At 67.1% G+C, this 13,644-nt stretch overlaps 1 protein-coding gene across 7 annotated transcripts; it reads right to left on the bottom strand.

The window, feature by feature from the left end:
• PLEKHG5 (pleckstrin homology and RhoGEF domain containing G5) lies at positions 1 to 13,153 on the bottom strand. 7 transcript variants are annotated; one of them, XM_037382113.1, is made up of 22 exons: positions 13,135 to 13,153; positions 9,200 to 9,276; positions 7,094 to 7,223; positions 6,810 to 6,912; positions 6,669 to 6,729; positions 6,473 to 6,564; positions 6,258 to 6,394; positions 6,033 to 6,181; positions 4,215 to 4,400; positions 3,872 to 4,042; positions 3,702 to 3,797; positions 3,562 to 3,612; positions 3,292 to 3,441; positions 3,106 to 3,216; positions 2,884 to 3,033; positions 2,659 to 2,796; positions 2,244 to 2,363; positions 2,021 to 2,153; positions 1,834 to 1,949; positions 1,620 to 1,762; positions 752 to 1,546; positions 1 to 638 (listed from the first exon to the last, which is right to left on the bottom strand). In XM_037382113.1, exons 3-22 carry the CDS (start codon positions 7,134 to 7,136, stop codon positions 629 to 631), a joined length of 2,955 nt encoding a protein of 984 aa, XP_037238010.1. In that variant the 5' UTR covers positions 7,137 to 7,223; positions 9,200 to 9,276; positions 13,135 to 13,153; the 3' UTR covers positions 1 to 628. The 7 variants fall into 7 exon arrangements, with proteins under 7 accessions (XP_037238010.1, XP_037238012.1, XP_037238008.1 ...); XM_037382115.1 differs by lacking the exon at positions 13,135 to 13,153 and adding an exon at positions 12,491 to 12,619; XM_037382111.1 differs by lacking the exon at positions 13,135 to 13,153 and adding an exon at positions 11,109 to 11,388 and having other exon boundaries at positions 3,106 to 3,198.
• Between the last annotated feature and the right edge of the window lie 491 nt (positions 13,154 to 13,644).

The following is a 13,644-nucleotide window of genomic DNA, read 5'->3' as shown; positions in this document are numbered from 1 at the left end:
TGAGCGTGCACCAGCTGGGTTTATTGCTCGGCCGGGACACGGAGCGCAGCCCGGCACGGGACTGCAGCTGGGGCTCCGGCCGCCGTCACGTCCCCCCGTGGCTCCCACGCTCCAGCCCCAGGCTCTGCCATCCATCCCACCCCACAGGGTAAACCCTGTTCCAGCCCAGCACCATCCCCTCCTGCCACAAGCCCCAGCCTCCTCCCCATGCTGCCCACAGCACCGTGCCACCAGCGCTGCGTCCCTCTCAGCACCTTCCCCACTCACCACCACCAACATCGTCATCCCTTCCTCACCCATGGGAGCCGCCCCCCGGTCCCCCACAGCCCCCCGCCCGATGCACCATGGGGTGGCTGGACCCCAATCGATAACCCTTATCTCTGCAGACAAGGGTTCAGCTTAAGCCATGTGCCACATCTGTCCCCGCTCCAGGGAGAAGCGGGCAGCCCCACGCCTCTCTGCCCAGGGCACGTCCTTGCCGAGGGGACCAGTCTGCATCCCCATCCGTGTCCCCACCGGTGTGGCATCCCAGTGCCCGCTCTGCCCGGCCCCAGCATTACGCTACGGTTAGAAGTGGGAGCAGCTCCTTGGTGCATCCGCACGTCCATCCTTACCGCCCCGGTGGCTCTCAGACCTCCCTGCAAGGCACAAAGCAGGGAGAGAGACCCTCAGAGCTGGGACCTGGGGGCCCTGGCGAGCCTCTGGGAGGCCAAGGCCTCCTCTGAGAGGACACAGGCAGGAGTGCGCTTACGAGGCAGTCAGCGTGGAGTTGAGCAGCAGCGTGGTCCGGATCCGGTAAAGCTGTGTCAGCGTCAGCTTGCGGTGCTGTGCCGACTGCGGGTCTGAGAAGGTCCGGCGGGCAGCGGGCAGAGGGTTGTGACCAAGATCCCCTGGGAGGGATGCTGGGCTCTCCACTGGCTCCTCTGGCTCCGAGAGCTCGGAGGTGGAGCTGCCACAGCTGCCAGGGGCAGCCAGGGGGCCGGGGGCTTGGCTAGTCCGGGGGGGGCTGGCACAGAGGTCAGAGAGGCTGCGGCTCTGGCTGAGGGGGGCTGGGGGGCCGGGGGGCAAAAGTAGGGGCAGGCTGGCTTCCGACTTGGACTTGAGCACCCTGGCTGGGCAGGGCAGGAGCTGCACGGGCGTCCGGCGGCGCAGCCGGGGTGAGGGGGGCTGGGGGGCTGGGGGGGCCATGGGGGGCTCCCGCCCCTCCTCAGCTGCCCCTTTTGGCTGCCGGCCGAAGTCCCGCAGGGAGGCGGGTGAGAGCGTGCCATAGGCGCTGTCGATGGAGGACGAGCGGCAGCCGCCGGCCGAGGAGGCCATACCATGGGGCAGGGGTACAGGCAGGGCGCCTGCTGGCAGCTGCCGGGTGGGGGTCTCAGTGGAGGTGGGGGTGTCGGCAGAGGTGCCGGTGCCGATGGAGGTGCTGGTGCCAATGGAGGAACCATCTGAGGTTGAGCTGAAGGGTCCTGCATCCCAGTCCGGGGAGGAGAGCTCGTCACTACCGTCTGCCGCCACCATGGCGAGGGTCTCGGTGGAGCCATCAGAGGGGCTGTGGGGGCAACAGGGTCAGGAGGTGGCTGCAGCAGGCTGGGGGTGCGTGGTGCCCCCCTCCCACTCCCTACCACTGCTGAGAGTCTGGGCTGGTGCTGCCGCGATGCAGGATGGTAGGTGAACTGGCAGCCGAGGCACCACTCTCGCCATCCTCCTCTTCCTCCTCCTCCTCCTCCTCCATGCGCCGGCGCTGCCTCAGCCGCTGCAGCAGGTTCTGGGGAGGGGAAGGTATCAGAGAGGCACGGGGCACCCGCAGGCCCCCCGCCTGCCCCCCGCGCCCCTCACCTGGGCGTTGCGCACTGCCTCAACCCAGCTGCGGCACAGCGACTGCCCACTGGCCTGGAAGGTGTAGGCGGCCACAGCGCTCCCCAGCTCATTCAGGTAGATGAGGAGGAAGGAGCCTGTGGGCAGGGGCCATCAGCAGTGTCCAGGGACTGCCCCCGCGGTCCCCAGCACCCCCAGCACCGCTCACCCGGGTCCCTGAGCTCCCGGCAGATGACCTTGTCCACCAGCAAGGGTTGCCGGACCACCTTGGTACGCTCAGCCTTCTTGAGGGGCTTGGTGATGAGGAAGAGATCGGTGAAGAGGAAGCAGTAGACATCCATCTGGGGGTGAGAACAGGGCGGTGGGTGCCGGCCAGCGTGGTGGGCGGGGGCGGGCAGGGGCCGGGGCTCCCCGTCCCCCGCAGTCCTCACCTTGCTGTCTTTACCTTCCCGCATCCGCAGGCTGCCCTCGAGAAGGAGCTGCCGGGTGTCCTCCGGGGAGGTGCCAGGGATGGGGGCCGTCAGGTCCAGCCGCAGGAACTCTTTCAGCAGCTGCCAGGAGCCCCCAGTGTCAGCGCCAGGCACGGCATGGGGTGGCACGGGGTAGCATAGCATGACATGGGGTGGCTTGGCATGGTGTGGTATTGGATGGCATGACATGGCATGGGTTGGGTTAGCTTGGCATGAAATGACATCATAGGGTGGCATAGCGTGGTATGGTATAGGGTGGCATGACATGGCATGAGGTGGCATGGGTAGCATGGGGTAGCATGGCATGGGATGGCATAGGGTGGCAAGACACAGGGTGGCAGAGCATGGCATGGCAGCTCCACTGTGCCCAGCCCACCTTGTCCACCTCGTCCGTGCTGCCCTCCACTACCTCGTAGGCGTCGATGCGGCTGAGGATGGCGGCCAGGCGCTGCCGCTCCTGCCGCTGGCGCATCCGCGAGTTGACGTCGTTTATGAAGCGCTCCACAGAGCCAATCTGCAGCCGGGGTGGGTGGTGGGTTTGAGGGGTCAGGGAGCACGACCCCATGCTGCACCCCACTGCCCTGTGCCCCCAGCCCCTTACCATGGCAGTGATGGCATCGCGGGCACGTGGGTCGTCTGTCTTCTTCAGCACGGATTTGAGGAGCAGCGGGTACTTGGTGAGGCGCTGGTGGGGCTTCACCAGCATGTCACTTAGCTTCAAGCGGCTGCACTGCTCGTGCTTCTCAGCCCACTGCGGCACACAGGTGTCAGCCCTGGCACTGGCCCCAGCACCAGCCCCCCGGCCCCCACCCGCTCCCCTTACCGTCACGTAGGCGCGGAAAAGCTCACTGTCCCGCAGCAGTGCCCGCATGTACTCCATGCAGCCCTCCTCCTCCATGCAGTACCGCACATAGGGCTTGAAGAGGGAGCCAAACTGGGGGGTGCAGGGGGGTCACTGAGGGGTGCAGCACGGCACAACCCCCTGCCACGGCACAGAATCTCCACTTACCATCTTGAAGCCATCGAGGAAGTCAATGGGGTCAAGCAGTGCCCCAGTCCGGCGTGCCTTGGCCAGCACTGGGGCCATGACGCCGCGCCACAGCTCACGGTGCAGCCGGATAATATCCCCGATGTTGCTGAAGAGCCGCTCAGCATCCACCTGCAGGGGTGAGGCGGGCCGCTGCACGGGGACGCCACCCTCCCCCTGCCAGCGCGCCCAGACCGAGGTCCGTACTCCGACCCAGGGGGACCCCAGTCCCCGCCGCCCTCCACCGCTCACCTCGCAGAGCAGCCCCGACTCCTGCAGGTTCAGCAGGCAGCAGAGGAAGAGCTGCAGGGACAGAGGGGGGAGTCGGTGGGGGTGCAGCCGCAACCCCCGGCCCCCTGTTGCAGTGCGGCGTGGCTGCCGCTGGCACTCACATCAGTGATGACTTTGAGCTTGCGGATGTAGGTGGCCTCGGTGTGCAGCAGCTCCCAGATGGCTTCCTGCTGGTGGCACTGCCGGCGTGACAGGGCCTGCCGGGCTGAGCGTCAGCACCGTGCCGGTGGCTGGGCAGAGCCACCGCGGTCCCCTAGCCTCCCAGCCCTACCTCCGTGCCATGGATGATCTGCTGCCAGCTCTCCTCCAGCGCCAGCCCGGCCTCATCCCCATCCTCCTCCCAGGAGTCGCGGTCGAAGCGGAGCTGGGGTGGCAGCTTGGGCAGCCCGAAGGTGCTGTAGGCATGCAGCCTGCTCGCCAGCTGCTCCAGCTTCTCAGTCTCCTGGCCGAAAGCGAGGGGCTGGCTAAGGGACCGGCAGGGACATGCCGTGGACCCCCCCCTCACCCTGCCCGCAGAGCTGGGGGGCTCGAGTCCCGGGGTGACCCATCCCAGCTCCCCAGCGCAGCTGCCAGCAGCTCCCATGTCCGCTCCTGGCGCCCACGCTCCCACCTACCCGCCCAAAGGAGCCGGCACTGGTGCTGGAGCCGAAGAAGCCGCTGAAGCGGCTGGCAGCACGGTTCTTCCAGGTGTCAGTGCCATTGGCGGGCAGGGGGCTGCCGCTGTGCGGGGCTGGCTCGGGGCTGGGGATGCTGGCGTCCCCCAGAAACTCTGTCATGTTCTTCCTCCGGCGGCCCGGTGCCTGCAGCGGGGACAGCCGGTGCCCCCGGGGTCAGCGCCCAGCACAGGCGTTCGCCGGGATGGGGACAGCAGCACGGCACAGCACAGCAGGGCTGACCTGGAGCACCCATGGGACAGACAGACACCCACCCGGACGGCACCCCCGGGCAGCGGGGTACCCCCCCGGCCACGCTCCCCGGCCCGCACTGACCTGCCTACCTGCATCCTGGGGGCGCAGGGCCCCGGGTGCCGCCTGGCCCAGCCAGGCCAGGTGTGGGCAAGCGGCCGCGGCAGCTGGGGGGCTCAGGGCATCCCGCGGGGAGCAGCGCCCGGCCGAGCCGCCCACCCAGCCGCGCACCCAGCTCGGACAGCGGAGCCGGAGCCGGGCAGGCTGCGGCCGGGCTCCTCCGAAACAAAAGGAGGTGGGGCCAGCGCAGAAAACCTAATTTCCCTCCTCGCCAGATAAGCTAACCAGAACCAAACAATTCACCGGCAGAGATCAAAGCCCCCCAGCCGGCCGTGAGAGCTGGGCCACGGCCAAGCGGCTCCTGCCGTCCCAGGCACCGCCGCAGCGGCGGCCGCCCCGCAGCCCCCTGCGCTGTGCAGGGATGTGCCCGCTGCCGTCGCCTTGCCCCAACTCAAAGGGCAGCAGGGCCGGGGCTGCCTGCCTGTCACAGGGCACAGCACACCGCTGCCGCTGCCCAGCACAGCCCCGCGCCGTGCCACATCCCCAGGCCGCGGCGGGAGAGCCACCACGGCACCATCCCCGCCACGGGAGAGCCACCACGGCACCATCCCCGCCACGGGAGAGCCACCACGGCACCATCCCCGCCACGGGAGAGCCACCACGGCACCATCCCCACCACTCACCGCACCGCCGTGTCCCCGGGCGCCCCAGCCCCTGCCAGCCCCATCGCCCCGGCGTGGCCCAGCTCCCGCCTGCCCCCAGGGAGGCGGTCGGGGCTGAGACCCACGCAAGGGTGGCCGGTTGCCTGCTGGCCCCGCTGCCTTGCTGGGGCCGTGCCGGTCCTGCAGCCAGGAGTCATAGTGCCGGACGCGGGCAGCCACCAGCCCTGGCCACACAGCCAGCTTGCCACCCTCGCAGGCTGCCAGTGTGGGGCCAAGCGCCAGGTCCTCCCCGCTGGCCCCACTGAGCTGCTCCCCGTGCGCCTGGCAGCCTGCTCCCATGGGGAGTGGCAGCCAGCCCAGCCCCACACCTTATCTGGGGCCAGGGTCCATGGGGCAGGACCCAGCTGTGCTCAGCAGCTGCCAGGCGTGGTGGTGAGAGGAGGGCTGGTGGCCAGGGCGAGCCGCAGAGTCGCGCGAGCCCCGGAGCCACGGTGGCACTGAGTGGCTACCACTGCTGGGGTCCCTGCAGCTCCTGTTTGCCTTTGCTCTGGTGCCAGCCTGTACGTGGCACAGCTGCGGGGCTGGTGCCACCAGTGGAGCTGCTATGTCTGGCACAGGGCACTGCCCATGCATTGCCACCAGAGAGCTTGGAGGGGTCCTCAGCCCACACCGTGCAAAACCATCCAGGAGACACCGTGCTGCTGCCCCATGTCCCCATCCTCTCAGCAAGGAGAGCTACAGAGGGACCCCGCGCCCCACCACCCTTCCCCAATTCACCCCACCAAGGGCTGGCACCAGCACTCACCAGGCTGTCGGTGCCCTCCCAGTGTCCTGGCACTAGTTCCAGTGCTGGCCTGAGGAGCGCAGCGGTGCCAGCAGGGTGCAGGATGGGCAAGCTGGCTGACCTGGCATCCCGCACCGCCTGCTCCACCTTCAGCTCATCCCCAGGCTTGGCTGCAGAAGCATTGGGTGGTCAGAGTCCCCCAGGAGCCCTGGGGCGGCCAAGCCTCCCACCAGGCCCCCGCCGCACCTTTCACCCGCAGGTAGTGCCCCCCAAAGCGGTATGCCTCGAACTGGAGGGAGAGTGGCGTGTGGGACTGGTCCAGGTAGATGTCCACCTTGCCCAGCTCGATTGCCTTCCTCTCGAAGACTGGCAGCAGCACCTCCCTGTGGGGACACGAGCCCCACGTCCATCTCCGCATTTGTCCCCATATCGGTCCCTGCATCCATCCCCGGCAGACTCACCCCAGGGACTTCTTCTTTGTGGCTGGCACGATCTCCGCCTCCACATTGATACCGAGGTCGAACTTCAGGGTGAAGCATTCCTTGCTAGGGTCCTGGGGGAGAACGGCAGCCGTTCACCCAGGGGTCCCTCCCACCCACTGGGGCCATGCTGCTGCTGCCCCACCGAGCACCCTGGGGAGCGGGGCCGGTGCCTTACGTCCGTGTGCCTGCGCCGAGCCTTCTTCTTGGGCAGCTTCAGCGCCGAGCTCCTCCACTCCCTGGGGGCACAGGGTGGGCAGATTGATGGGGATGCCATGTGCTGGGGACATGGAGGGGACGTGCAGGGCCAGGGGCTCACCCTCTGCTCTCTGCCGGTCCCTCCTCTTCCTCCTCCACATCGGAGGCAGGACTGGTGCGTGGGGGGCACGAGCGCGTCGACATGTTGCGGGCCAGGATGGAGCCTGCAAATGGGCGTCAAGCCAGGCTGTGCCAGCACCGGCTGCATCCCTCTCCCACCCCTGCGCTGCACCAGCCCCACGTGCATCCCGTTCCCATCCCGGCATCACGCCGGCCCCCCGAGCGCATCCTGGTGCCACAGAGCTGCTGGGAGCAGCGGTGCCAGCCACATCCAGCCTGGCTCACCTTGCGGGGGCAGGTTGAAGCGGATGTGGCCATCGAAGTGCATGGCGCCATGGAGGCGGCCGTCGCAGAGCTCACACAGGCTGAGGGGGCCGCTGCGGTTCAGCTGCCGGCATTCCACGTGGTGGCATACCTGCGGGTGCACGTGGCCGTCAGGCATGGGCTGCTCGAGGGCTACCAGCTATGGCACCATGAGCAGCGGGGACCCCCCTTCCCATCCCCAGCCGCTGCTGGCACAACGCTCAGAGGCAACACTGAGGCCAGAGCAGGTGTAGGGAGAGTATCGTGAGCAGGATACGGCCATAAGGCTGGGGGTTCTGCACCGCAGAGCCCCCTCCCCGCTCTGCCGCACTGAGCAAGGACTCCGGGAAGGCTGCATAGGCCTAAGCATGGAAGGGGAGCCGGGGGACGGCCACCTGCACCCGTGCCACCCACACCTTGCTGGGTGCCCAGGAGGCCACCCTCCCACGCCGCAGCCCCTTTGTGCTGGCGAGAGCGGTGTCCCTGCAGCAGGACGGAGGAAGCGAGCGTCTGCACTGAAACAATGCTTGAAGCCGGCGCATTTCCTCCGATTGTGTGCTGGCCATGGCCGCGGCCCCAGCCCCGCCGGGCATTCACAGCAGGTTATTTTTAAACCCCTGGCCGGGCCCCCAGCACGGTGCACGGCCTGTGACCCTCAGCCAGCGCCCACCTCACTGGGACCTCCAGCTGGCCCTGCTCCTAGGGACCGCGGCGCTGCCGGCCACTGCCAGCGACCCCCGCTGCACCTCCGGCCTGGCCCCGTCTCCACGCGGGACCCCCATCGCCACCCTGCACGTGGAGGGGTGCGAGGGGTTGCGGGGAGGAGCGAGCCCTGTCCAGGCTTGCCTGCAGCACACTGTGCGCTGCGGGGAGGAAGCGCCCGTGCAGCTCCAGCCGCCCCCGCTTCCTGCCCTCCTTCCTCCCGGCGCTGCTGAGGTCAGAGCTGACGCGCTCCCACCACCCTCGCACTCCCCGAGAGGCCGCCAGTCCCTCCGCAGCACCCACCGCCGTAGCACCCACCAGTGTCCTACCCTAGGCCACGGGGCAGCCCCAGCCCCAGGATGGCCCGTGTCCCCCTCCTCCCGTCCCACCACGTGTCCCAGCCTGCCAGCGTCGCGGCCGTTGCGGCACCTGCGAGACAAGGAGCACAGCCGCAGGCTGCAGGCGGTGGCTGCAGCTGGCACGTGCTCGGTGGGCACCCCCTGGGACCCTCAGCAGCCGCCCCACCAGGATGTGGGGCTCCCATCCACCCCATGCTGGCAGCTCAGCCCTGGGCTCGCCCCGCAGGAGGAGCCAGGCAGGATGCCCAAACCCCTCTGCCCACCCCAGGGATCGGCCCCCAGCCCCACCTCGCTCCCAGCACGTGGCAGCTTTGCCCTCGGCAGCTGCCCCACGAAGCGAGGGGGACGTGGTGCAGGATGAGCCCCCAGCCCAGCCAGGGCCCCGAGTCCCACGCTACCTGCCAGGTGCCCTTGGGGGTCTCTGGCAACAGCAGCAGGGTGGCCCCAGAGGGTCCCTCCTGGTGGTCCCAGCCGCACGCCGAGGCAGCCGCAGCCCTGCACCACACCTGCCCTCACCGGCACTGGCTCTGCCACCCCAGCCATGCCAAGGCAGTGCAGCGGCACACCTCCCAGCGTGGCCGGGCGGCCGTCCTGCCTGCTGCGCCAAAGATACTGCCCGCGGTCCAGCACGGGAACCCCAGGGGCTCACTGGGAGCCGGTGCCGGTTCAGCCTGGCCCCGCACCCGGCCGGCCGGTGGGAGAGGAGGGACCCTAAATCCACTCCGGTGCCATGGCAGCGAGTGGCAGCAGGGACAGACAGGCTGGAGCGGATTAGCCTGAATCACACCAGCTAGGGGAAACAGGTAGATGCCGCCAGTGCCGTTAAATGCCGGCAGGACCGCAACCCACCAGGGAATGCACGCCCAGCATGGGCCAGGGGGATGTGGCTGGTAGGGGGCTGCCAGCCATGCTAGGGGGGCTCTGGAGAGCGGCGGGTCAGGCAGAGCCGCACGCTGCCCCTTCTCACCCGTGAGACCGATGCCAGGTGGCAGCTGCCCGGTGCTGCCCACCACCCCACCGGACCCACCTTCACCGCTCTCCTCTCGCCGGTGCAGTCAGGGTTCTGGCAGCGCAGCACTGTCTCCTCTGGTGGGCACGGCTCGGCTGCAGGAGAGAGCAGGGATCAGTGCCAGGGTGCTGCGGTGAGCCCCCCGCCCCCAGCCCCGCTCCCAGCCCTGCCCGCGCAGGGGGCTCCCACACCACAGTCCCTGGGCTTCAGAACTTGGCAATGCCAAGGCTGGGCCCGCCTGCCCCCGCCTGCCCCGCCGCCTGTCCAGGGGGGTGCAACCCCGTGCCCAAGAGCCAGGGCTACATCCCCGCTGGGGGAAGGCACCGTGCATTCCGCAGCATCAGGCTCCGGCACCTCCTTCCTAGCACCCCAAGTTGTAAGATCAGGATGCGGACCTGCCCCAGCTCCCCCGGGGCTGCAGCAGGAACGCTAAATGTGCCACTTGCCAGCGCCCAGCCGGGCTTAGGAGCCACTTTAAGCTTTGACAGTTAAATCGGCCTTAGGGACAAATCCTATTTTGAAGGCTTTTGTTACGCGTCGCATCTAATCATTTAAAAATAACAGACACTAGCAAACGAGCAGCAGGAAGCCTCCTGCAGGGTAGCCCCACTGCGGGGCAGGGATGCTCCCATGGGAAGCTGCGCTGCCAGACCCGGAGGTGATGCAGAGAGGCCCGGCAGCACCGCTGCACCAGGCGGCACCGGCCAGCGCGGCCACACCAGCTCCAGCAGCAGGGCAGCCGGCACAGGGGCTTCCCCCGCTGCACCGCTCCCCTCTCCCACATCCCTCCTGCCAACAAAAACAGCATCCGCGCCGGCCCGAGCGGGACCGCGGCCAAGGCCGGGGTTAGACTCAGTCTGCGGGGAAAAAAAACGTCTTTTGGGGCAGCGCTGAAAAAGCTGCTGCTTCTGCTGGGGGAGAGGGAGGCGATCCGGATGGGTGCCCGCTGCCCCAGCTCCCAGCCCGCAGGCAGCGCCGGGCGCAGGCAGGGTGCCCACGCCAGCAGGGGCTGCGGCAGCATGGCAGGCGCTGCTGGGCGATGGTGCGGGAGCAGCCAGGCAGGGCTCGGCTTGCCACCCCCCGGGAGAGGGCTGGGAGCCGGGGTACCCGCTGCCCCTGCGGCGGGAGCACAATGAGGGCTCTGTCCCGGCGGCCGCCCCGCAGCGCCCGCCAGGCTGGGCCAGGCCCCTGCCCCCCGCCACCACCGTTTCACTTGACCTATCGGGAATAATAACGGAAACAAATAAGAAATTCTTTCACGCACCCAAGGGAAATTTTTCCAAACTCACCGAAAACCCGAGGCCGGACAGAGCAGCCGGTGGTGCCAGGGACCAGCCCCACGCTGCAGCCACCGGCACAGCCGGAGCCGCGTGGGTTTCCCTGAACGCCGGCCCTGGCAGCGGGTCACACGCACACTAAGGCCTTTGGTGTGCCAGGCAGAAGCTCCTCGGCAGGGAGCATCCAGGGGACCCCCAGTTTCTGGCAGAGGCAGGAGGGTGCCCAGGTCCCCACCAGACACTTCAGGGACCGAAGGAGGGATCCTGACCCCAGCAGCTCCTCTCCCCAGCCAGACACCACCTCCTCCTCCTCCTCCTCCTCCCGCTGCTGCCGGCCGTGTTATCGTGCCTGGCTCTCCCGGTGACAGCAAACGAGTTTGAAACCGGACCGTCCTTGCACCAGAGCGCACCGTGGCAGCTCGCCGTTTCAGATGCCTGTCTGAGCTGGGAGGGAGCAGGGCCGGCGCCACAGGTCGGTTTGCTGAGCGCTCCCCATCTGCACCTGCAGCATCCCCACAGCATCCCTGCTGCATCCCCGCTCCCGATGGAGCTTCTCCTGGCCCCTCGCCCTCGTTGCCAGGGCGGGAGGTTTTTGGCCAAGTGTGGCTGCCCGCAGCCTGCTGGCCCCCCGCGGCCCCCCAGCCACCTACCCCCAAGCTCCTCGCTGATGTCCAGGCTGGAGCTCCAGGAGAAGCGCTCCACCGCCCCGTACTCCAGCCCCGCCAGCCCAGCAGGCAAAGCCTCCAGCTCATAGGCACCCCGCTTCCTCCAGTACAGAAACATCCTGGGGTCACGGCTGGGGGGCCCCCCGGAGCCGTGCCCGCCCCGCTGGGGCCACCGCTGGGACTAACCAGGGGAGAGCGGCTCCGGCTTTAAGAGCAGATCCTGGTCTCCGGACAAGCGGTGCATTCACGCCGGTGGCCGGCCGGGAGCCGTGGAGCGGCAGAGGGTGCTGCTGGAGGCTGCCCAGCGCCCGCGCGGGGGGCACACAAAGGGCCTTTCTTCAGCCTCCTACAGACATTGCACAAATTTCACTTTCCGCCGTCTATGAAAGACATTCGGCTGCGGAGACAAGACGCGCTTGTGATTAAAATAATCGGCATGAAGAGGGGGGCTGTTCGGCGGCTCCATCGTCAGATGGCTTTTGGGGGGGCAGGAATGCACCGCTCTGAGCCCCGGCTGCACCCCCGCACGTCTGGGCTCCCAGCCGGCGTAGGGAAAGCCAGGGGTCTTTAGAGGGGGTTTCCCCCCTCCTAAATCTGAGCGAACGGGAAAGCAACAGACAGGGCTTAAAACCCGCACAGGCAGCGCAGGATGGCACCTTTGTCCTGCCCCATGCAAAACTCTCCCTAAACCAGGCAGAAAAACAAGATAGCGCGCAGGATGATCAGCCGGGATAAGACCAGCCCAGCCCCCAAACTCATTGGCACCAACAGCATCTTCTCCCAAAGGCGCTCCACGCTCCCCGTTGTTTCGCTACTTCTAGGCACCCTGTGCCAGAAAAGGTAGCCAGAACTTAAGAAAAAAATCGTTGAAGTTAAGAGATGCCAAAGTATTAAAAATAAATTCCCGCTTTATTTAGCAAGTCCTTGATGTTCTAAGTGCTAAGGAACCCATTTCGTGTCCGTGACGTTGCCGAGTGCCCCAACCCTCTCTAACGGGATGCTATGCTGTGGTTTACGCTCCAAAGCCCCCCGCTGCCACCGTCCCCCTCGGGGCAGACCCGCGGTGAGCACCAGCACCAGGCCTGGTCCCCTCCGCCCCAGACCGCTGCACCTGCCTCCAGGCCCCAGCACTGCCACCTTGGTCCCCCCAGACAGGCCCAGAACCGGACACTCGAGGCGCAGCACGGGTGGGTTACTCACTCGTCTCCCATCTCCAAGGTGAGGACCCCCACCCAGCCAGCGTGGGGTCTGGCACCCTCGGCCAGGCTCAGCGGATGCTGGGGGGCCGGTGACAGCACCCAGGGGGATGCTTGGCCCCAGGGGGGGTGGGTGCCAGGCATTTCAACCGCACCACTCACCCGTCTCACCTTTCCCAGTGCCTTTTCCACCAGTTCCCCTGTGACTTCAATGCCCGCCTGGCCCCGCTCGGGATTTTTTCCCCCGGCTCCGCCACGGCCCCTGTATTTATTTTAGCTGCTGCTCGGGCCAGGTTGCTGGCCAAGTCCTTTCTTCCCTGCCAGACCCAGCCAGATGGGGATAATTAGGCCTGGATTAAGTTAAAGCTTTAACTCTTTGAAAGCAGCAATGCTGCACAGCCCCTCGCAGCTCCTCTCCAGCTCCGTCCCCTCCCCGCTAGTCATCCCATTTAGTTTGTTTACAGGTAGACGTTTCTGGAGCGCTAGGAAATCTTGCAAACTAGATGAAAGCATTTTTTGCACATTACTCACGCCCACAGCAGCCTCCAGCTGAAAAGATCTGGCACCGAGCGGTGCGCCGCATCCCTCCTTCCTCCGCGGGAAGAGACCTGGCCACAGGGCATCTGGACAGGCACGCTTTTGGGGGGCCGCAGAGCCTGGGGCTGGACTGTCCCCCTGCTCTGGGACATGGGCAGGGCCGCGCCCCGTTAGCAGCTGTATTTTTGCAGCCATAGATCCCTTAAACGCCTGACTTAAATCCCTCAAACGTGCTGACACCACCCATCCAGAAGTGGTTTTCCCAAAAAGGTCCTCACCTCCATGTGAGACGCTCACTCACCCCTGCGTGACTCCCGCCAACCTCAGCTTCTCTCAGGAGTAGGCCGCTGCCCAAAGTGCTGGGAAAAAAACCAAAACAAAACATCCAAAAATAGAAGTTCCTTGTGTTTCCCCACGGGGCACAGCCCAGCTAACAAGTTCGGGCAAGACCAAGCAGCCCCACGCTCTGTGCGGCACCTCAGTTCTTCCTCACTTCCACCCCACCGTAGCCTCTGCCACAGCACAGCCCGCGTGGACAGAGCTGGGTGACACCGAGCCAGGCCCAGAGCCCGGCCCGCACCCAAGGCGCTGCGCAGGGTACACAGGCAGAGCCGGCCGCGCGGCGGAACAAAGCGGTGTCCCCAGGCGCAGAGGGCTGCAGCGGGCCATGGCCAGCGCAAGCTGTGACCATGCCAACCAACGGCTCGTCCGCGAACGGAGAACAGCACCGCTTCCCCTTCCAGGCAGGGAGTGCTTCTCATGGGAACCGCCCCCAGCCTCCACCAGCG

Source organism: Falco rusticolus, chromosome 3, assembly GCF_015220075.1.
Source record: "Falco rusticolus isolate bFalRus1 chromosome 3, bFalRus1.pri, whole genome shotgun sequence".
Taxonomy (NCBI): domain Eukaryota; kingdom Metazoa; phylum Chordata; class Aves; order Falconiformes; family Falconidae; genus Falco; species Falco rusticolus.
This window is presented reverse-complemented; position numbering and strand designations above follow the sequence as displayed.